This window comes from Anarrhichthys ocellatus, unplaced genomic scaffold, assembly GCF_004355925.1.
Source record: "Anarrhichthys ocellatus isolate YVR2014 unplaced genomic scaffold, GSC_Weel_1.0 scaffold49, whole genome shotgun sequence".
Taxonomy (NCBI): domain Eukaryota; kingdom Metazoa; phylum Chordata; class Actinopteri; order Perciformes; family Anarhichadidae; genus Anarrhichthys; species Anarrhichthys ocellatus.
Window position 1 is genome coordinate 3,100,508 of NW_022280079.1, and position 22,958 is coordinate 3,123,465.

Below are 22,958 nucleotides of genomic sequence, written 5' to 3' on the forward strand. Positions count from 1 at the left end.
AGTGTGACGATACTGCCAGAGAGTTTTGTCTTGATCCTCGTTGGTAGAGTGAGATTACAAAAATAACACGATAGTTTATGTTGAATAAGATAATGCCTCAATTGCATATTTAACAATTCATTTTCAGAGCACCTGTAATACAGGTAATCAACTGGGGAAGTTTCATAGTGATATTCATTTGTTCATTATTTACCCTATACCTAAATGTAGAAATTGATTCCAACAATTCCTCTGATTAGTTTAGTCAGACTTTTCATTCATTATAAAACGTGATCCAGTTGTCTGTTACAACCATAGACTTTATTTAAGACGTGGACGTAGTCATCGTGACATCACTCATAGGTTTGTGGACTGCCGTTTTGAAGTCTTGAGTTTGGTGATTTCCCCGTCGCCATGTTGTTATTTCGCAATCAATGAACGGAAGTTACCATATTTGGAATGTGGAGGAGTGAGTAAGATATGCCCGCCCTAAAGCATACCCTGCTTTATGGTCTATTTGACTCTAAATGGACCATCATTTACTAAATGAACATCATGCTGCATTGAAGAAGACTTGAAACTAGAGATTGAGACCATAAACTCATGTTTACAATGTTTACTGAGGTAATAAATCAAGTGAAGCCCCGAGCGGCTGGTTAAGACGAGTGAGGAGTCAGCAGTCAGTGACACTATAAAACGATCAGGATTTTTGGGTTTTTCAAAAATTGCGAATCACCGCAAACAAAAGAGGTTGTGAGTTTAAGATTGGCCGGGGACCGACAGACAGACCACGCACACACTCAACCAAACTCATCTTCCGGCGAAGATAACAATCCACTTAAGGTATTCCCTCGAGTGTGGATTTGTCTTTGTAATGACTCTCAGTTTTTAAACACTAATTATCTTTAAAATATTTGTAGTTTAAAACCACTATGTGTAGACTTTCACAAATTGCAACTTTGATAGTATCAGAAAAGGCCGTGTGGTAGACAGCCATGCATGCTTCTACAGTTCTCACCCCACAGAAGAAGAGCTAACATAAACCACAGCAAACAAAAACATAAAAGTAAAGAAAATAGTGTTTTTAACTAGAATTGACAATATCCTGTGTTGAAGTGACTCCTGTCCTCTCCCTTTCCCCTGCAGCTGTGTATGCCTAAAGGCCTGTCGTTCAGGACTCAAGCGGACCAGCACGACCCGCAGTTCCACTCCTTCATCATCACAAAGGAGGACGGCTCTCGGACCTACGGGTTCGTCCACACCTTCTACGAGGAGGTGAGCAGCCCGCAGATCTGCTCCGCCATGCAGACCCTCTACCAGATGCACAACACGCAGAGTGCCACTGCCAACACCCCTTCCTCGTCCTCCTCCTCCTCCTCCTCCTCCAGCATGGACTCCCTGGCCAGCAGTTTGGACGAGGCCGACCCCTGCACTTCCTCGTCCCGCCGGGCGGGCGGCTACGACTCATCGCGGGACACCCTCTATGTGTCCAAGGCCCTGTGCCTGATCGTGCCCATGCCCTTCATGCATGCCTGCCGACGCTTCCTGTCGCAGCTGCACAGGGCCGTGACGTCAGCCACCGCCCCCCCGCTGCCGCTGGAGAGCTACGTTCACAACATCCTGTACGAGGTGCCGCTCCCAGCTCCGGGACGCTCGCTCAAGTTCCACGGCGTGTACGAGCCCATCGTGTGCCAGAGGCCCGGCCTGGGGGAGCTGCAGCTGGCCGACTTCCCCCTCGCCGAGGCCTTTAGTCTGCTGGGAGTGGAGAACCTGATCCAGGTGTTCACCTGCACCCTGCTGGAGATGCAGATCCTCCTTTACTCTCGTGGTAAGGACACTTGTGATTAAAGTCAGCATATCAGACTTATCTTAGCACCGTCAGGCATTTTTGTACACTTGCAAACACACACAATAGCAACTGGGTTAATTAGTTGGAATTTCCCTTTTTTCTTTTTTTTTTTTCTTTTTTTTTTTGATCCGGAGTAAGGACAAGGAAATTATACATTGTTTCCTTTTTTGTTGTCATCCGTTATTACAAACATCAAGCAGTGTAAACATGAAATCATGCAGACTGACAGGTAACTCACTCACTGTACAGTTTGGTGATGTCATAGTGCATCATCAGCACTACATTGGCACAGGATTAATAGTAAAGACTGGACCTCATAAAATTGAATGACACTGAGGAAAAAGCAATATGAAGAAGAGTGTACAGGAATGTTGGGGATAGAATAGTTTGTCGAATTCACTTATTTTTTTATAGTGATTATAAATCTTAATTGTACAGCACAATATCACAAATTCCAAATTGTCTCAGCGGGCTTTACAATCTGTACAACATACTGTTGAAGACCTCTGATCTACAGCAATGCATCATATTCTATAAGATCATTGTATGTTTGTAGTGTCAGTACAGTACATTATTTATCCTCTGAGATGTAGTGAATCTGAAAACCATCTCTATATCCTAGCGTCTGTGTCAGAGTGATATCCGTCCGTTTCAAAGACGAGGATTGTAACCAATTAGTTGTAGTGATACAATGGCAACTGTGTCCACCCACTTAGTGTCAAAAAGAAAAACTAGACTCGCAAGTGAAAGTTCCGCGAGCAGAAGAGCAGTGATGGAGATCATAGAGATCCGTTTATTGGCAGTGTGAAGCCGGCGCAAGGCACGTGCCAGAAAATGCACATGGTCACGGCGCTTTGTCATGCACCTCTGAATTTTCGTAACATGCCGATATTCAACCTGTTTCTCTATAATGCATGTAATACTTCACTTGTTTCTTTACAGGGCTTATATAAAGGCAATAAAATAGTCCATGAATATGAGATATGAATCAACAGTTAATTACATTCCCTCCTCGGCATTGAGGAGGTTGGTTTATGGCGTTTTGCCGGTTACACTCGTTGCCTTTTCGATTGTTCACAGCACTTTTTTTTGTACACCCTCTGGCATTTTGGAGAATAATGCAGCGCAGAGTATAAATGCCTCCGTTCATGCTCGGAGGCTCGCACTACGGCGCCAAGCGAGTACAAACAAAGCTGTATCAGTTATTCTGCTTACCAACACAGATGCAGCATGGAGGCAATTAAGGTACTTTAAAACCAATAGCATGTGATAGCCACAATTTGGATCAAAATTAGCATTACTTCTCTGCAATGGAAAGAATAAGAACAAGAGTGACAAAATCCATTCATATCAACATATTTCATGTTGCATTATAAATCTTTACCAGCCACAGCAATGTGGGACTAGTATTGTTTTCACCTTGTGAGTTTGTGTGTGAGTCGTCATGGCAGAATCTGGTCCTGGAGACGACTACTGTAGCAGGAACTACCACAGAGGAGGACTTTTCTAGGTGTTTGTCTGTGTAAAGATGTCTCACTGCGATAGCATCACAGCCGTTTAAGGTGCAGTCACAAAACGTTAAAGGTGTGTAGTTGAGATTAAAATGAAGGTCCCGTTGAGGTGAACTGTGCACAGCTAGGTTTCCCTTCATCCATTATTTGTTTGACTCCCTCGGTGTCACTGCTCCGGTCTGCTCTACAGAGCATTTTGTAACACTCTCTGTTTGTTTAGCTTCTGTGCCGGATGAGTCATGGAAACCCCAAAATAAAACCATGCATGTACGGTAGTCTGCAGCATGCATAGTGCATACAGTATGTGGGCCCGTTCCTGTGGTGCAGACCCATTGCAAGAGGTGAACAAGTGAAATCACAATGCTGGTGTTTGAAATGGGTGAGCTAACTCGGCATCAGTCTGAATCAAGACGTGCGGCTGTATATCCTTCTGAACTGTGTCTGTTAAATGAGTACATTCATCATGGTTAATGGAGTTCTGATGCAGAATACCGGTCATAGTATTATACTATTATGTCATAGTATTACAAACAACGGTGCAGACTTTTGGCATCTGAGAAGGCTCCAAACTTCTGGACCTGGGAGACTATGAAGTGAGTGCTTTGACATGCAAGGCGAGGATCAGGTGACTTACAGCAGGCCCCTGTAAGCTTTGTAACCTATTGTGATCTTCCAGCCCACACACTTGTGAGTTTGATGATGCTATAAGGTTTTTTTTTAAGAAGAAGTTCAAATGGACACATTCCAATAGGAAGTCACTAGTGAAAATGATGCTTGTAGTCTTTTTGTTTACAACAGTAGCATTAATTTGTTCCATATAATTTAGCTATATTGTTTGTTCTATATGGAGACATTCTGAACAGAGCTGTTAGTAAATATTTTGCTTGGAAACAGACTCACACATTTATGAATTTAGGGGGAAATTCTTGTAAAAGTAACTTATATTTATCCTTAAAGGGGTACTTTGGGGTTTTATGAAATACTAATCTATAGTCTGTATTACCTACAATAAGCCCTCTGAGACAAATTTGGGATTTTGGGTGATACAAAATATATTGAATTCGATTCCAGCCTCTCGACCTTTGTTGGATGTCATACCATTTCCATTTCAACTAAAGTCAAAAAATGGCCACAAAAATGGCCTTGACTAGGGAAAAAAAAAGTTGAGAACCGCTGGTATTGGTGTTCTATTGAACTTTGGACAAAGCCACGCCAGCTGTTTTTCCCAGTTCATAGTCTTTATGCTAAGCTAGGCTAACCACATCTCTGTATTTAATGCACAGATATGAGATTGATATCAACCTTCTCATCTTGGCTTGTGTAACTGAAAGTGTACAGCCCAAAATACAGACATATTCTGGTTAGCATCAACTCTGAATAGCTAGAAAAACGGTGACCAACAAGATGCTGCATCAGGTGAACATCCATCCACCCGCCCATACTGTTTGGATGATGTTGACAGAGAAAAAACTACAGTAATGATCACATGGCACCAAAATGTCATATTGAAAAAAACAAGTCAGACGTCTCATGAGTTTGGACTGTATATTTACTAAATTTCAGGATATTTGAAGCAAAAAAAGATAACAAATGTTAACTGAAACAGTCTCAGTGGACCTCTCCATGTCATCATCGGGAATCTCCATTGGCCTTCAGCCCGGCTCTGACTGTGTGACACGTATGTCCAAACGAAGCCTCATTTGTTGGTAATGAAGGGGGAAAAAACCTACACGGAGCGTCCTTTGGCTGGAGGCAGGAGATGGAATGGTTCAGTTTAGGGGAAATGAGAAGCAGTCATGACCATATGTTCCCACGCTGCGTCTAATCTATCAACAAGCAGTTACACCATGACAGATAGAGGCATCATCAGCCCCCCTACCTGTCCTCACACACTTATCGGCTGTGACAGGGATAGAAAGTGACAGGCAAGGTACTCCTCCAATTATGGGGTACGGTGGGGGGCTGGGGGTGGTGCATGCAAGAATATAATTTTATGGTAATCAGTGTAGTTCATTTACATTCCTGGCTGCCACACAACTAGTGTGTACATGCTGATAGAAGCTGCTCTTAGGAGGTGTCTTACTTACTACTACCAGTATTTAGCCCAAAGCATATGGTATGTTTTTCATGCTTTGGGCTACACCCCTCAGTTTTGATAGAGGGAAAACTTCATGCTGAACCATGTATTGATATTAAGACAACAGTTTGTTTCCAACTTTGTTTGCGATTGTCTCTTTCCTGTTTCAACATGAGGTTTGAAAGCAGATCCATAGATAAACAGTTTTCCCAGTTGGGTGTGGTAGAACTTGACTGACCTGCACCTCACCTCAGCCCCATCCAACTTGGGATGTTCTGGAACACCAAATGGGAGCCAAGCCTCCAGGCCTTCAGAACAAAATAAACCATTGCAGCACCCTTTTTGGCCGCCGCCATCTTGTTTTTTCGCAAGCAGCAACAATAAGACATGATGATCCAAAAAAAAAATGTGAAAGGGTTAAAGTTATAAGACGAAAACACAGACAACTACCAGACCGTGGTAGCGACCTGTCAATCACAATGCAGCCCCGCCCTAAAGCATACCCTGCTTTATGATCCATTTTACTCTAAATGGAACCATAATTTACTAAATGTAATGGCCATTTAGTAAATTTCGCACTGTTTTTCCTTTCCAGGACCGGATTGTGAGCCTGATTGTAAAAAGAACGCAAGTGTGAACATGATTATGAATGTTGTAGACGGCATGTGGACCATACTGAGCCTGCATTGCTCTTGTGGTTGAATGGGACCAGATCCCTGCAGCCAGGTTCCACAATCTGATGGAAAGCCAGGAGGGTTCCTGCAGGACATCCTTTAGTAGATGTGGTGGCCATTGCATTGGGGTGAACCTGCCCTTTAATGTAACATTCAGCTCAAATTATACTAACCTCTCTTATCAGGTCAGTTGACCAGTGGTTGACCAAGGTTGTCACACAATGTAAATGATTTCTTGTTTCTTTGATTTGCTCTGGGATGAGATGCTCCTCTAAGCCTCTTTCATTTTGATTTCTTTCCAATCGTCCCTCCACACAGTGATGATCTGACTCTTTTGTGATATCAGCATTATCATGGTGCAGCAGAACTAAAGTGTACCATCTCTGCATTTGAAGAACACCTGATGTATGCTGTTCACCACAGACTGCTCACGTCTTCCCTTGTGAGACTGAGCTGCCTGTGTTCACCAGTCCCTCATGCACCGTTACAGTTTCACAATGACTCAACATGTCCTGTCCTGTTGTTCAGAATCCCTGAGCCCTGTCTCTGCCGGGGCTTTCTGCAGCGCTACGCTTTGCCATATCAGATTTGTTCCCTTTTTAAATGATTACATGCTTGCTCACCTATCGCAGTCGCTTGCAACTTGTCATATTTCAAAGGGAGTTTCTTTGGCGACCCCGCAAATGGAACACCCTGGGGAAGAAAAATGATTAGTTCAACTGGGTTCAAGAGGAGAAGAGGGTGAAATATATGAGGTGTGAAAGAATATCACACTTTTGGAGACACGGCAGGTTATAACGGCTTACATAAAAGTCTTAATAAAAACCAGCTGATACGCTGACACTAAACTGATCCTGGTGTGATGTGAGCCTGAAAGGCAACGGGTAGGAAAGCATTAGATGTAACAAGAAAAAAAGACGAGAGTTTCAGTTAGACTCCTACGCCGTGTTTCCCACAAAGGGGTGTGTGTGGGAGAAACTTTTGAACCTGTTCAGACTTGGCAGAAAGCTAAAACAGACTTGAACATACAGCACACATACACACACACAAGCTAAGGGTTGTGGGGCGGTTCTACTTTATTTGTTGCATGAATGTAACGTTCTGTGGGTTAAGAGAAATGGGAAGTTAGCTGATGGGATTGTCATTAGTTCTGCAGGTATTTTGTCATAAACCAAAGTATTGGACGACGTGAAATTTTGGCCTGATGAATCATAAGGTCAGCAACCAAGCAGGTGGTGTATGTTGTCAATCAAAGTTCAGTATGAGCATCTGACCACTTTGACGATATTTTCAGTCAAACCAATCCAAGCAGCGTTGAGTGTCTTTCAAAAACCTATTTGCTGCACTAGCACATTGGTAGTACTAGGTCGGTGCCCACTGGGGGCTTGGCCGTTAGCAGCGGGCCGATTGCTCAGACCCTCTGAAGTTCTAGAGAACTGCTCATCACCCCGCCTGCTGCACAGAGCACTGTTCGCTTGTTTATTAAGACTTGTTAATATTGAACCTGTCGAGTGTCAAAATTGCACCAACTCTAATACTGCACGTCCTTGCGTCCCCATCAGTACATCCACCAAGTGCGAAGTAGATGAGATGAACAGTTCTTGAAGTATGTGAAGGACACAGGGACAGACCGACAGACAGATAGAGATTGTTAGATACAACCAGGAAGACAAGTTCATCCTTAACATGAATGTCTGTACAACACATCATGGCGTTCCATCCAATAGTTGAGATACTTCACTCTGGACCCAAGTGGTGAACAACCTTCCACAGTACCGCACCACTAGCATGGCTAAAATAAGAGAAGAGGGTAGAGCCCAGAATGTAGAAGTAGTCCTGCCGATGTGTGCTTTTGTGTTGGTTTCCACTCAACCATTATTCAGACTCCTTCGTGGGCCGTCTGCTACAGTGGGAAGGACAGAGTGTGGTTGTGTGGCTGCTCATCAGCAGAACTGCACAGGTTCATTAGAGGAAGGTGGAAGGTCAAAGGTAACACACCCTGAAGTCAAACTGCAACTGTATTTTTTGCATCCACGATTTGGAGTATTTGATCATCAGGTAAAGATTTCAGCATGGAAACATTTGAAGTTGTAATAATTGTTTAGTCCAGTACTAAATGAAAGTACCTAGATACAAGAAGCAAAAGAATCCTCTGTTCAGCCAAAGCTGAAGGAAAAAGGAAATGTGTTGACACTGATTTATTGGAGTGTGTTTGCATTTTTGACCCTTATCTTGTTAGCATGGAGACATTTCTGAAGTATTTTACCCACATCACTAGCATCTGTATCATAAGAGCTACTGTTCATACAAAGTCAGTGCATGTCTAAAAGACACATCCTCACTCTCACACACACATTCTCTCCTTGAGAAGTGAACAAGCAGAACAGCTGCTTGTTGTTGGGCTTCTGCCGTTGAATATATATCCTTGAGGTCTGTGGTTAAGGCACCAGAGAGCTCAATGCATTTCCAATGAAAGTGCACAGATTACATATGTGCACGTACAGATAGGAGGACACTGAACTAGACATAACGAAAGAGGGGGGATGGAGTATAACTCCCATCATGTTTTATATATATATATTTTTTTTTTTTTCTTTCCTCGAGGTCGTGCAGGCTTTTCACTCTGGCCATCACAATAACATCTGATGAAACTGCTGCTGAGCTCAATACGAAAGCCAGCCAGCAACCGCTGGCCTTAATCTGTTTTAGGGGACCAAAGCAATTCTCTCTCTCTCTCTCTCTCTCACTCACTCACTCACTCACACGTGAAGATGTGATTGAAACAAATCCATCGGAGTGAGTTTAACCGTCAACTCACTCTCGGATTCAATTTGAATCGCTTGATTAAAATCTCTCTTGTCACATATAATACATATAGACTGTCTATATGTATTTCATAAACCTCTTACTCTTTCTCCCCCACTCCCTCTACTCAGTTCGACACTCTGCGTCATGCCATAAATTCATCTTCACATGCTCGAAAGAGTTAATTGAAAATGCGTAACCAACTTACTTTTATATACTATGTAAAATTACCTTGATGTAGTAATCTGAATTGAATTATTGCTATTTTACATGCTCCATTTAAAAAAGTTTTACTTGTAAAAGGAAGTCATTCCTTTGCAATTTGTAAAATCATTTTTAGTACATCTTGTATGGTGAAGTTCTTTGTTTTGTTGTCAGCGAATCCCATTTGCTAAACCAACAATGAATTTATCCCACTAATTATCTTCTTTTTTTTATCAATGAGCCACACTGTTGACATGTTAGCTTCATTATTATGAACACACGCACTCAAACCCACAAACACCTTCCTGCTGCCAGAAATACTCACTGGAGCACCAAATGTGGATTAATTCACTGCCTGAAATAGTCCCCAACAAATGTCCTCCTGTTTGAGTAACGTTTAATAGAAACTACAGTGACCAGCTTTTAAGTTTTTAGGAAATTGATTTTACTTTCTTTTTTTTTTTTAAATATATGAATGTTTTGTTTTGTTTTTAAGGTTTGCATCTTCAGTAGCGATCTTGGGCCTGGGGCTTTTCATGGTACTCAACAACATAATAGAAACAATAAAACAAATAAATAATTGATAAATAATTTATTTTTTTGCCGTTTGTGGTAAATGTAAAAGTAACACTGATTTATTTCACATGAACAGAGCAAGAGCAATAAAGAGGCAATTGACAGCTGATCTCTGGGAAGTTTAGTAAACATGGAATGATATTAATATTTTACATCTAAGATGAAAACGTTAATCTTTAATCAATCAGACTCATTACTGTGCAGCTTTGAAACCACAGAAACTACCATTAAAATGTACGATTACCCGTTCTTTCCCAGGGCTGGAGCACAGGGATAAAGTGCTTCTTCCCTACATGTTCTGTCAGATTTGTGTTCCTACATCCTACAAGAATAAACCATAGAGAGCTTGTAGATTGTCCCCTTATATTCCTATGATCCTTTCTCCTTCTCTCAGACTACCAGCGGTTGATGACCGTGGCCGAGGGCATCACCACCCTGCTGTTTCCCTTCCAGTGGCAGCATGTCTATGTTCCCATTCTGCCAGCCTCTCTCCTCCACTTCCTGGACGCTCCTGTTCCCTACCTGATGGGTCTGCAGTCCAAAGAGGGCGCGGACCGCTCCAAGCTGGAGCTTCCTCAGGAGGTACACAGCAGACCTTATGCTTTGTTAACTCCAGGCCTTGTGTGAACCTTCGGGTTGGGCTTTCTCCGCGGTTCAAGAAAGGCTAGAAGTTTTTGTTATTTTAGACATTTTTTATTGATATTATAGTATAGTGATCTTGGCATATATCTACAGTCTGTTATCATCACCTCTCACTCCTCCCTCACCCTCCCACTGCTTTATCCTCTCCCCCAGGGTCACACAGATCACAGAAAAAAATCAGATGTACACATACAGAAAAATAAAAAGTAATAAGACTAACAATAGTAGTGATAGTAATAATAATAGTAAATAATTAGGGAAAAATAATAATGCTATAAAAATTTATAAAGTAAGTAGGGCTTCAACTATCGGTTATTTTTGCTATTGAATATCTGCAAATCACCCTCTATCAATCTGTCGGTCCACAAAATGTCAGAAAATGGTAAAAAATGTCTGTCCCAGTTTCTAGTCCAAGGCAACGTCCCCAAATGTCTTGCTTTGTCAGTCCAAATATTAAAGATGTCCAGTTCAACATGATACAAAACAGAGAAAAGCAGGATATCTTCACATTTAGGAAGCCAAAAACAGCACCCTCTGACGTATCTGCGATCAATCGATCAATCGACCACCAAAACAGCTGCCGACCACCCTTCTGTCGATCAGTTGACCAATCGTTGCAGCTCTTTAAGTAGGTAACAATCAAATACACCCCTATATCTAAAATACTGCAGTGCCTGACATATCTTCAGACATTGTGTTCCAGTTGCCCTTTATGTACAGCATTTGCAATTTATTCATTTAAAGGAAATAAAAGACCCTCAACATAAAAACACAGCCCAGGATTAATCAAAGGTTCTGCTTGATCAACATATCAGATACTTATGCCTATTAGAGATAGTCTGATTAATAATCATTTCAATCAGGAGAGACTTAATTAGAATTTAACAATAATTTATTACACATGCATAAAACAATTGGACTCCATCCTGAAGTAGGATAATAAAGGGGTAGTGATGCTGAGGTCAGATAAGGCAGAATCCCCCTGGAGGCCAGACACTGGTGGTGGTGGTGATGAAGATGATGATGAGGAGCGTGACTGTGATGCTGACTGGAGGTGACTGGGGTGGAGGAGGGTTACATCTGATTTGAGCTGAAATGACAACTGACAGCAGCAGAGAGCAGAACTTTAACTTTTAAAGTTTGACAGCTACAATGTGATTGGCTTAAGGAAACTGTGCAGAATCTGGTTGGTTACTTTAAAGTGAACGCCCCCAATCAGCTGATAGAGCAGGGGTATTCAATTAAAATTCAACGAGGTCCATTTAGAGAGAATTTCCTCATGCAAAAGGTCCATCACAATAATGTCTAACTTTCACTATGTTTTAGTTCCATATGTATTGAAATAGCCTAACAGTTGTATTAATGTCTGTATGTAGTCAACAACTGACTGTCAAATTAAATACAGCAAGTTAAATTTAATAATATCTAAACAATATTTATTGTCAGATTTCAAATTGAACTGAATGAATTATGAATAATACATACTCTAACAATAAATAAATGTTCTTCTCTCGTTTTAAGTAAAATAAGGGCTGGATTAAAGAATAAATCACATAACAGAAAGCTTTTGAAAAATGTGACTCTTAAAATAAATAAGAAAAATGACTTTAACTAGATAAAATTCAGTTTAATCAGGTGTGACGTGATGTCACTCAAAAAAGCCACAATATTATATTTTCCTCATTATTTAACTCTGTGGTTGTTGAAACCCCTTGTTTCAGCCTCTCTTTACAGCATTTTTGGGCAGTGAATTCATGTGTTAGGATTCTAATGGATCAATCATATTGGGCTCAGACAGACAGGAAACTGTAAAAAAAAAATAGGACAGGGAATTACCTATTGTTCATATACACCTTAAGGCGAAGTGGATTTTCATTCTTCCTAATTTCCACTCTTGTCAGACAGTGAGGATGTGACTGGATCTAAACCAGTATTGTGCCTGATGCCGGGTTACGGTTAATTAGTGTGTGTGTGTGTGTGTTCATGTGTCAAAGCGAGATAAGGCAGAATAAAGCGGAACATCCAGGCTTCCGGCTTCGCTCACATCCCCCCCGACTCCTGGTGCTCGTTAATCTGGCACATTCCGTATGGATGCTAATTATCCCAGCCAGCACAGGAACACCCACAAGGCCCATCGTGCCTCTCCTCCCCTCCTCCTCCTCCTCCTCCTCCTCCTCCTCCCGCACACCGGGATCTCCCCTCCCCACCTCCCCAAAGCCCACTCAGACTGGTGGATCTCCCTGTGTTGCTGAATGATCCTTTGAAGTGGCTGTGACCTAGAAATGGGCTGATGATGAAAGAAGCAGAGGGAACTACGGATGTAATTGTGGAATTAATGCCAGACAGTGTTTGGCCTTCTGAACCCTGTACTTCAATCCATGTCTTCTTTTTTTTACGTCATATCAAATGATAACACTGTTACGTTTTCTTTGCAGAGAAGATTATGTGGCACTGTTGTCATCCCTTTTCTATATTTTTCTCCTCTTTTCTCTCATTGTGCATATGCAATTATTCCTAGTGGGCTTTAGATTCAAACTAGGGCAACATTTCTGGAGACAAAAAGGCTTCTGATATGCAGAGTTTGTTTGACTTCTTTTTTTTTTTATTATTATTTTTTGGCATTTTAGCCTTTATTTGACAGAGTAGAGGCAGAGCGGAAACAGGGAAGGTGGTATGAAATGCAACCAAGGCTGGAATCGAACCTGGGATCACTAAAAGTGCTGTAACGATACATGTCATCATTCACCGATTCACACCCATTCATACACTGACAGCTGGGGCTACCATGCAAGGTGCCACCTGCCCATCAGGACTAACTAACCCTTAATATGGGGATAAGTGTCTTGCCCAAGGACGCATCGACATGGCAAGCGCTCTAACCGCTAACCCTAACTTTGGCTACCAAGCCGCTCCTGCTTGAGTTTTTGTATCATGTTTTTGAATGTCTCCTCCAACATCTGGTGGTGGCTAATATATATATACTGTATATAGATATATAGATAGATAGCTTGTGATTAACACAAGTTACAGAGACTGTCACGTTTTCTTCTACGAGATAAAATAAGTCGGTTAATACCTCTCTGGTGAATTTAGAAGCTTTTACTTGTCTTAAAAAAGGCGGTTGCTAACAAGTGTCTAAATATAACGAGAGAACACTAGTCCTCCTTTATGACATGAAGTCATGTGACCATGATGTAGTTCCTTTATTTCCAACTTTTAGCTAATTACTTCTGTTGATTGCATTTACGCTTCAGAATTCATAAAATATCTTGCTGAACAAAACTTTTCAGTATCATAAATGATTGTTTGCCACACCGATTTTATTTTCCGCAATAATCCAGAATCCAATGTAAAAATCCCATTGTCTTTTTCTCAAGGGAACCAGTGTGATGCTAACTTCTGGGTTGGCCCCTTCAAAATACGTCATCCTTGCAGCACCTTATTGCATTGCAACCTTATAGGCAGCCCATATATGGTTGTTGGAGATTCCACCAGCACTTGAACACACCACGCACAGGGGTCCAACCTTCAGATTTCAATCTGGAGGTTATCTATCACACTCTATCTCTGTTATCTGGCATGTGTACGTCACATGGGTGGTTTTGAGAGGTTTAGAGTATAATCAGGTCTTACTTTGATCCCATATGAGGGTGTGATGCTAACTCCATTATGTCAGATTTAGGTTGATATCCGACAATGCGCTATTATCAATCACACACTGACCTACATTATCTGTACTCCACATGTCCGAGCCCCCGTCATTCCTCCTAAAACCGATTTGCCCTCAATATGACTCCTGATAATACCCTCACTCTACACCTCCTCCTTCTGTCAGTGGCACCCAAAGGATCTTTTCATGCTTTGTCTGTGATGTAGACATTTGGTTTAGTTTTTTTGGTACCAAAAATGTCAGTAATATCAATTTATATGGATGATTGTCTATTCCTGAGCTCAATTGTTGTAGTATTAAAATGTGTCCCGGTCCCAGGCCAACCTGTGTTTTGTGGATATTGACAACCACTACATCGAGCTTCCAGAGGACTTTCCCCAGTTCCCCAACAAGACCGAGTTCATCCAGGAGCTCAGCGAGGTGCTGCTTAGCTTTGGCATCTCGGCCAACACGGGGGCCCCACCGCGGACCCGCACCAGTCCCGGTAGCGCTACCGGCAGCACCCCCTCCACCCCAGCTAGGGAGCGCAAGACCGTCTCTCTGCGGCAGCTGGAGGACGACGGGCGCAACGGCAACCTCGCAGGGGACGAGCTGGCCGTGCTGGAGCTGCTGCAGGGGAACACCACCCTGGAGAGACTGCAGGCGCTCACCAAGCGCACCGGGGTGACGGTGGCCTGCGTGGACGCCCTGAGGGCCGGGGTGAGAGCTCAGGGCACCGAGGGGCAAGGGGGCCGGACGGCCGCAGAAGAGGAGGAGCTGAGGAATGCCAAGCTGAACGTCCAGCTGCGGGAGGTGTTCGCCAGCCGCTTCACTACCATGTTTGCCGACTATGAAGCCTTCGTCATCCAGAGTGCTCCGGACCTGGAGTCCTGGCTCACCAACAGGGAGCAGATGCACAACTTTGATAAGGTGACTAAATCTGCACAAAAAAACCCACTTCTTTCTGTACTAGATGTGTTTTTTAAGGGTGCTCCGATCAGGATTTTTGGAGCTGTTAACCTGTTGTTGGAAGCATGTCAGCCAATACCGATCACAGATCACAGGGTCTATTTGAAGCCTTGAAGCCTATTTATAATGGTGGATTTTTTTCAAATTAAGAGACGAGAAAGTACCATGAAACTGTTTATTTGCTGTCAGGCAACATGTAAAACATATTCCACTCTCTCTCATTAGCCTCTTTTATCCAGAGATTCCACTATACTGCTGTAAAGTAGATCCCACATTACATCGACTTAGCCGAAGTTGTGATGTATAACACAACAGCTTCATCGTTTAGTGTGTGTGTGTGTGTGTGTGTGTGTGTGTGTGTGTGTGTGTGTGTGTGTAGTCCTGCTATGCTGGTGATCCCTTTTACACAGACGTCAATTCAGCTCTGTGACTACCTCCACTGCCGGCTTAGCGGCGGAGCAACAACGCCGTGCGCCCCCCCTCCCATTATGTGTCCTTACCTTTTGTACAGAACAGTGAGGGTAAAAGGGACTTTAGAGACACGTCTCAAAACTCCAGTGAAGCCATTTCAGCGGTATATAGAGAAATTGTCCCACTATGTTTTGTGGTTCTTCTAATTGGTCTTTACAAAGTCAAGGTCAAACAATTTTGAACGAATATCGGTGGATCGATGGCAGATCCTTCAGAGCACTCTTACTTTTTAAAATATTTAATATTTTATACTAGCACATCCACTGCCTGCTGGTTCTTGTACTTCATCCATATTAAATTGAATTTTAAAACTGGATTTACCTGTAAAAAAATGTCTTGCACCTGCAAAACTGTGCATCCCGGCCACAGCAGTAGGAAGGAAAGCCCTGTTATCGACTACACTGTGTTTCAATACAGTCCAACTCACAATTTCATTTGTCTCATTAACATATTACAAACGGCTGAATGAGCGGCATTAAGTGATTTGATGGGTCGTAATCCTGTTAACTAAGCGAACCACACTGTGTGAATATCTCTGTTGCTGACTATATTGATGTTTAAAATTAATGATTACAATAAATTAATAAAGTTTACTTCTTAAAGGCAGGGTTAGTAATCTTGAATAACTACCAAGAGTATGCCAGATAAAAAAAATGATCCAACCTAAAAACTCTTCCCAGTGTTGCTAACTCTTCATTCACACTCTAAACTTCCTGTATTTGTCTATAGGAGCAAACGGGTGATCACAATTATTGAATCGGCGGTACATCCTTTTTGTTCTTGACTTTAATTTGCCTGAATGTATATACATTTCTCCTCCAGGCCTCGTTCCTGTCCGACCAGCCGGAGCCCTACCTCCCCTTCCTCTCCCACTTCATTGAGACGCAGATGTTTGCCACCTTCATCGACAACAAGATCATGTCCCAGTGGGAGGACAAGGAGCCGCTGCTCCGCGTCTTTGACGGCCGCATCGACAAGGCCCGCCTCTACAACGTCCGTGCTCCCAGCCTCCGGTCCTCCAGCTATCAGAGGTGCTCCATCCTCAAGGAGTCCGGTAAGCTCAGCAGGGAGAGACGCGAGTGAGGTTTTTACTTCACTTGATTAAACATGAAACGTGATTAGAATTGTAACAAACGTGGTTGGAGGGACCTATCAATCAGGATGGTAGATGTTTGAATCGGCAGCAGGTAAAGACCTCACTCATCAGCGTGCTACACATGTCTGTCCGTCCTTCAAAGCATGCTGGTCGTCCATTAGCCGACGTCAGACAGGATTGCACCGCGCCATGCAATTTAAAAGCACACACAAACACTCGTCTTCTATCTCCCTGTCTCCTCCTCCCCCTCTCGTCTCTCATTTTAGCGTAGCTCTTGCCAGTGACCAGAAAAAACATACTTTTCACTTCTCTACAACCCGACACTGCAAACACTCCATCAATCTCTGTCCCTCTCTCTCACACACACAAGCACAAGCACACACTCTCTGACACCGTCTTACTGCTAGAGTGTTTGCTCAGGCCTGTATTTTCTTAGTTAGTGCTGCGTGTGTTTTCCCTCTGTTAAGCCTTTAATTGGTGCTGAATGTGCAGAGTGAGGCAGGAGGTCCGACTCGGGACTGACTCAGAGAGGTGGAGGGAATCCAATAAATGACAGAATTTGATATTATGGAATGGTATGAATTCATACTGAAGCACTTTTATAAGCTGTTACATAATGATATGTTTGATATATCAGACAGATGACGGACAATTGAAAACACAGCTATGTCTGTAGCTATTCATGACAGTAGAGCAGACAGTGATTGTATCAGCTAGTTTGGCTCTGGTCGGAATGATCATTTTCACCCAGACTCCTTCCCTGCATTCTTTCAGTGTGTATGTGCGCGTGTTGATGTTGAGCTTTTCATTGGCATCTGCAATTAAAGCTCAACGAGCCCACACTGTTTAATGCTAATGGAACGAGCGATGTTGAGCTTTAATCGCAGATGGCAAGCTCATTTGGGGGCGATGGCGCGTGCAGGTAGCCAATCACTCAGACAATAGGCCGCCTGCCTTCCCCTGTGGAAGACTCGCTCTGGTGCCCTCGCTCGCTACTGCAGCTCCTGTCTGGGTTCAGTCACACACAAAACCGGTTCAATGTTCAAGCATGCAGGGCAACATAACCTAGACAACAAGCAGCTGCAGACAGACGGTCGGCCGATGATAATAATAGTGTGATAAGAGAAGATAAAGCAGGTGACGGAAACAGAGGGAAGAGTCAGTTTGGATCCCTGGGGTTAGAGAGGGAGTAGTGAATGGGTCAGACACAGTGTGCATAACCGCTCATGTTTGTCAGGTCTAGGTTTACATGGCTGTCTCTTCAAGCTCAGTCCCACAATGCATTTGAAACGTGTACTCTGTGTTTGTCGTGCATTTGTAATTGTTGGACGTCGTTCCTTGTACCTGCTGAGAACCAAGAACAAGTTTGGTTAATCGTTTTTACCATGTGAAAGGTTTAGCGATGTTGCGGTGTTCTCTGATCTCAGTAATTATGTTTGTTGAGTACAATATTATATCATCACAGTAACTGATTTTAAAAAAGAGACGTAAATAAGACCCAAGTTACTACAAATGGAATTATGCATTTGATTTTCTCTGCATCGACTTTCTATGATTATATGGACTGTAAAATTACCACTAAACTTATACTAATTGTTCCTTTTCATATTCATGTTTAGCATTATTTCAGACTTGACAAAGCTCCTCCAGAGCCACAGAGGACTTAAAACAAGTGTTTTTTAAAGTCTGGTAAGACTCACCATCTCAAGTCAGTAGAGGAAACTGACCCTGATGTGTAAAAACAGGTGTACACCAGGGGTTTTTCATTCAAATTCAAAGAAAAAGGTCAGAAACTCATAATGTCTAAATTGTGTCTTACAGCCCACCCCTACATCTATCAAATACAATCAACAAAGTACATTTCCATATGAGATTAAACAATATTTATTTTTAATTTCCGAAGGAGTAACATACAGACACATTGACCTTGTATGGCACTTGCATATAAAAAACTATGCGTAGCCCTTTTTATCCTTTTTTTTTTTTCTTTTTTTTCTTACGTTTTCCTTACCTAGGGAGAGAAATGGGTGAAATGAAGTGACCGCATCTTGGCTTGAATGGAGTTAGTGTAATTTCTCATGCACACTTGTAGCTCACTGGTGAGCCTGGAACCAGACTTGGCGTTGCTGTAGATCGGCACAAACACGGTCGGGGTGTGTTGTGCTGCTTTGGTTAAACCAAAGAGAAAAGAGTCTGTAGTCAGAAAGTAGCTTCATCTCTCACAGATGTTGGCTAGATGTTCCCTCTAGCCAACTGTCTATGCACAGTAAACAATCGATTTGATTGGGTCAATTGAGTGAAGCTATGAACCGTATTAACTGGATTAGCAGCATCTGCGATTTATAGCAGTGACCATTGGAGAAAACACTCAGTGAAGATTTATTTTCTTTATTCATGAATTCGTCAAACATTGGTCACGGATCCCGATAGAACCGTCACTCAGTCTGGGTCCGGACCGCGGCCCACTTTTTGGTGATGCCACGTGTATGCAATTCCCCATTTCCCTTCAATACCGTGACTATAACTAGACTCCTCCACCAGCTACATTCAGTTGTGCTCCCTGTGACTATGATCTTTGCGTGAGCGTTGAATTGTGTCTCCCCCTACAGCTCAGGCCATCGAGCAGCGGCTGATGAAGATCGACCACACCGCCATCCACCCGCACCTGCTGGACATGAAGATCGGTCAGGGCAAATACGAGCAGGGATTCTTCCCCAAACTGCAGGTCGACGTGCTCAACATGGGGCCGACCAGTAACAAGTGAGTCCACATTCCACATCGGGATTAAAATCCACACACTAAAGTGGCAGATGAAGTCAGCACTTCAGACCAACACCTGACTGATTTTGACACTGTTGCTTTACGTCATGCTTCGGGAATGGTGTGAAAAATCTTACTTTGTTTGCTGTATTTTAGAATGGACTGAATCAGTCAGAGCTACAATACTAAGTGCATCGTTCAGCAAGGAAATAACTTGAAGTGAACGTGTGCTTTGACACAGGATCTAATAAAACGGAAATAATATAAGTTATTTATTCTTTCTGTGCGGCCCGGTACCAAATGACCCACGGACCGGTACCGGTCCGCAGCCCGGTGGTTGGGGACCGCTGCTATAACGGACTGTTGAGAGTAGAGAGATGACTAGAAAAGAGGGAGAGAGATGGGGAATGACATGCAGCACAGGCTCCTGGTCAAACATTAATCAGAAATGCAGTTTCCTCAATCTGATCTGCTTGTGTTTCATTTTGAACAGAGCCAGCCTTGCTGTTTCCCCCTTTATGCTAAGCTAGGCTAACCATGTCCTGACTCCAGCTGTGTACTTAAATATTTGGACATGCGCTTTTTGACTCGTATTCTCGTATCTCTCTTAAAAACGAAATTGAGTATTGTTATTCACCAAAATGTTGAACTCCTTCCTTAAAGTGTATCAAACAGAAGGGTCATGGAGAAAGCAATGATTTGATAACCTCTATCTTGTATTTGGTTCAGAGGAAGGTAGATTCTGTGAATGGCAATGTGTTAATGAATTGTATTTCGAAGGGCTTTGAAATCTTTTTGGAACTGGTCTAATGACACATTGTTTGAACTGCAGGTGGTCTCACAGGACGGCGACAGCTCAGCGAAGGAAAGACCGTCACAGACAGCAAACGGAGCATCTGGGCCTCGACAACGACCTGAAAGAGGTAGAAAAACCTCCTCGCAACCGTCCCATAACTTGCCCCGTTGCCTCCTCTGTTCTCTAACGCTATGGTATCGTAAAAGCACGTCGTTATTTTCTCTTTGTCTCATGGCGTCATATTTTTGTTGGTTTTCGTTCTGCATCTGAATTTTCTGTTGGTTTCTGTTTGAGCTTTCTTTGTCATCATTTTTGGGAAACTTCATGTGCATGCTGCCTTCTGTTGTCCTCTCCATTCTGCTCTTTTGTTCCTGTCCTCTCCTGTCTGTTTGTGTGTCCTGTTCCTGTCGGTCCGGGGGTTCGGGTCGTACCCTTCTTCCTCCTCCTCCTCCTCCTCCTCCTCAGCAGGTGGAGGGCTGTCTGGTCCTGCAGAACTCCATGGCGTTTTGGGAGTGGGACAAAGCGTCCCCACCGCCTATCAAACCACCTAAAAAATCCACCTCTGCGTCCTGCCTGGTATGTGGAGGAGCTGCCTGTGTTGTGGACTTCCTCTGTCAGACCCCTCCACCCCATACCAACCTCACACTCACTGAAGCAGCGGTGGTTGGGGGGAGCAGTTTAATCCAGCTCTGATGTGGTGTACTGACAGTGAACCGTAAACAGTCACGGGCAATATCAATGAGATGAAATTGTTCGGGATTACATGGATGCATTGTTTTCCTGTCAATGCCTAGTGCTCAGGTCAGCAACCTGAGTCCACCGTGGGAATGGCGGACTCCGCCACTACCAATAAAAACTACTACTATAGAGAGAGATAACTAGTGAAAGTAAATACATAGAATTGCTACTGCAGAAAATATGTCTAACATAAAGAGATTATCAAAAGTAGGGTTTAATTTTATGATAATAACTTTTATATAATTTTATATATTAATATTATAACTTTAAAGGTACTAAATTTGATATTCAGAGCATTAATATAGCATCAAACAGCTATTTATCGGGTCAGGCCTAATCTGGTTCGGACAAAAAAAATCTATATTTAATTAATCATTATTGCAGCCTAAAATCACACCAGGCCAGACCAGGCCCTCAGAAGTTTTCTGAGCTGAAAAAAAACTAAAATGAATCAAAGAAAGAGCAGTTGGAAAGTTCTTATTTTGAGGAAGCACTCTGAGCTATGGAACATTGTGGAAAATATCTGGTACTTTAGTTCTGGCTTCAGTGGGAAGTCAACTCACCAAACCCCCCAACACTCCCACTCCTTAAAGGACGCTCCGGCTTTCACTCCTCTCCTGTGTCACACCCTTTCCTCTTAACTCACACCAATTCTTTGAGTTGGATTTTCACATCTTGTCACTTGAAAAACAGCTGATTGATGTTTGTCTGATGGACCTTTTAGTGTCTGCGCTATAGATAAAGCATTTTTCTCCAGAGCACACTAACCAGTTACGTTTGATCTCCAGAAATACATGCAGGAGGCCCGCAGCCTGGGGAAGAACCTCCGGCAGCCCAAACTGTCTGATCTGTCTCCTGCCGTCATTGCCCAGACCAACTGGAAGTTTGTGGAGGGGCTGCTCAAGGAGTGTCGCATGAAGGTGAAACATACGACAACAGCATGTCCCTGCACTTAGAGACAACCTGTGATCAGTGACCTCCTGACACCTTTACTTACTCACACACACAGTCACAAACCCAAAGCTTTGAGGGGAATCATCCCTCATGAATGATGCATGATGGGAGAGACAAAGGTATAAGGCTCGTTGGAGAACTGCTTCTTGCCTGGAAAGTAGACGAGAGCAGGCGGCAGCAGCAGGGGACGTTGACAAAAAACTGCCGCCTTCAAAGAATAAACAGGAAGTCAAAAGAAACAGTCACTTCCCGTTAGATCTGATCTGTAGGCCACTTGTAGTTTACAGATCTCGTTAGGATTCATGTGTGTTTGTAAATATATATTTATGTGGAAATGTGCGTGTTTCTGTATTGTATGCTATCCTTTGTTCTTTTTATGTCTGCCTGTAAAACACTTTGCTGCTCGTTGTGATATGTGTTAAATATAAATAAGCTTTATTATTATCGACCACATAAGATAGGTTTAATCTAAAAACCTTTCTTACACAACATGAGACTAATACCCAACAATCTAAGAGCCAATCAGCTTTCTGATCGGGCGAGAGCCATGCGTTTCCCATCATGCTTTGGGTCATGCAGTCGGTGGAGAGCAACTGCGGCGCCTGGCTCTAAAATCTGTGGCCGCCTCGCTCTTCTGAGGTTATAGTCGACCACGTGTTCATGACGCGAAAAGCAAAAGCTCCCCCTATCGACGCCAGTCACTGTCACTTTAAACCAAAGTTGATATCAGACACATGGAACATCCTCTTTGTAACTGGAACCAATGAAATTGTGGTCATAATTACGATAAATAGTGCTACTGGTATGAGACATACATTGCTAATAGACTCAGCTATTGTAATAGTTTTTTATAGTTTGCATTGCATATTAAAATACCTCTTGGTAGACTTTATAATTTGACTTATTACATTACTTATTTACTTTATTCTTTACTTATTTATTTAGATTTTCAGTCATCTGTTTATGTGTTTTCTGGATTGTTCAGGCTCGTCATTTTTTCAAATAAGTGAGTTTGAATTAGAATGATTGACAAATTCTCTCTGCATCTTGGAAATATTTAGTTTGAAGCATAGTGTTATGTTTTGCACCAGAGTACACTGGAATTATTCAGCAAGATTAATAATTCCTAGAACTCTAAAGCCTTTAAGCCATATAGTTATCTGTGTGTGTGTGTGTGTGTGTGTGTGTGTGTGTGTGTGTGTGTGTGT

General features: G+C 42.7%; 1 protein-coding gene across 3 annotated transcripts in view; it reads left to right on the forward strand.

Annotated features, from left to right (window-relative positions):
* The first annotated feature begins 633 nt into the window (after window positions 1–633).
* dennd5b (DENN/MADD domain containing 5B) overlaps window positions 634–22,958 on the forward strand; it is a 37,781-nt gene continuing 15,456 nt past the window's right edge. The window contains exons 1-8 of one of the 3 annotated variants that reach the window (XM_031869842.1): window positions 634–1,807; window positions 10,070–10,257; window positions 14,306–14,896; window positions 16,229–16,460; window positions 19,112–19,262; window positions 20,095–20,185; window positions 20,524–20,634; window positions 21,585–21,716. In XM_031869842.1, coding sequence (XP_031725702.1) covers window positions 1,132–1,807; window positions 10,070–10,257; window positions 14,306–14,896; window positions 16,229–16,460; window positions 19,112–19,262; window positions 20,095–20,185; window positions 20,524–20,634; window positions 21,585–21,716 — 2,172 coding nt within the window. In that variant the 5' untranslated portion in view covers window positions 634–1,131. The remainder of the gene's footprint in view (window positions 1,808–10,069; window positions 10,258–14,305; window positions 14,897–16,228; window positions 16,461–19,111; window positions 19,263–20,094; window positions 20,186–20,523; window positions 20,635–21,584; window positions 21,717–22,958) is intronic. The other 2 variants (XM_031869843.1, XM_031869844.1) reach the window with 2 other exon arrangements.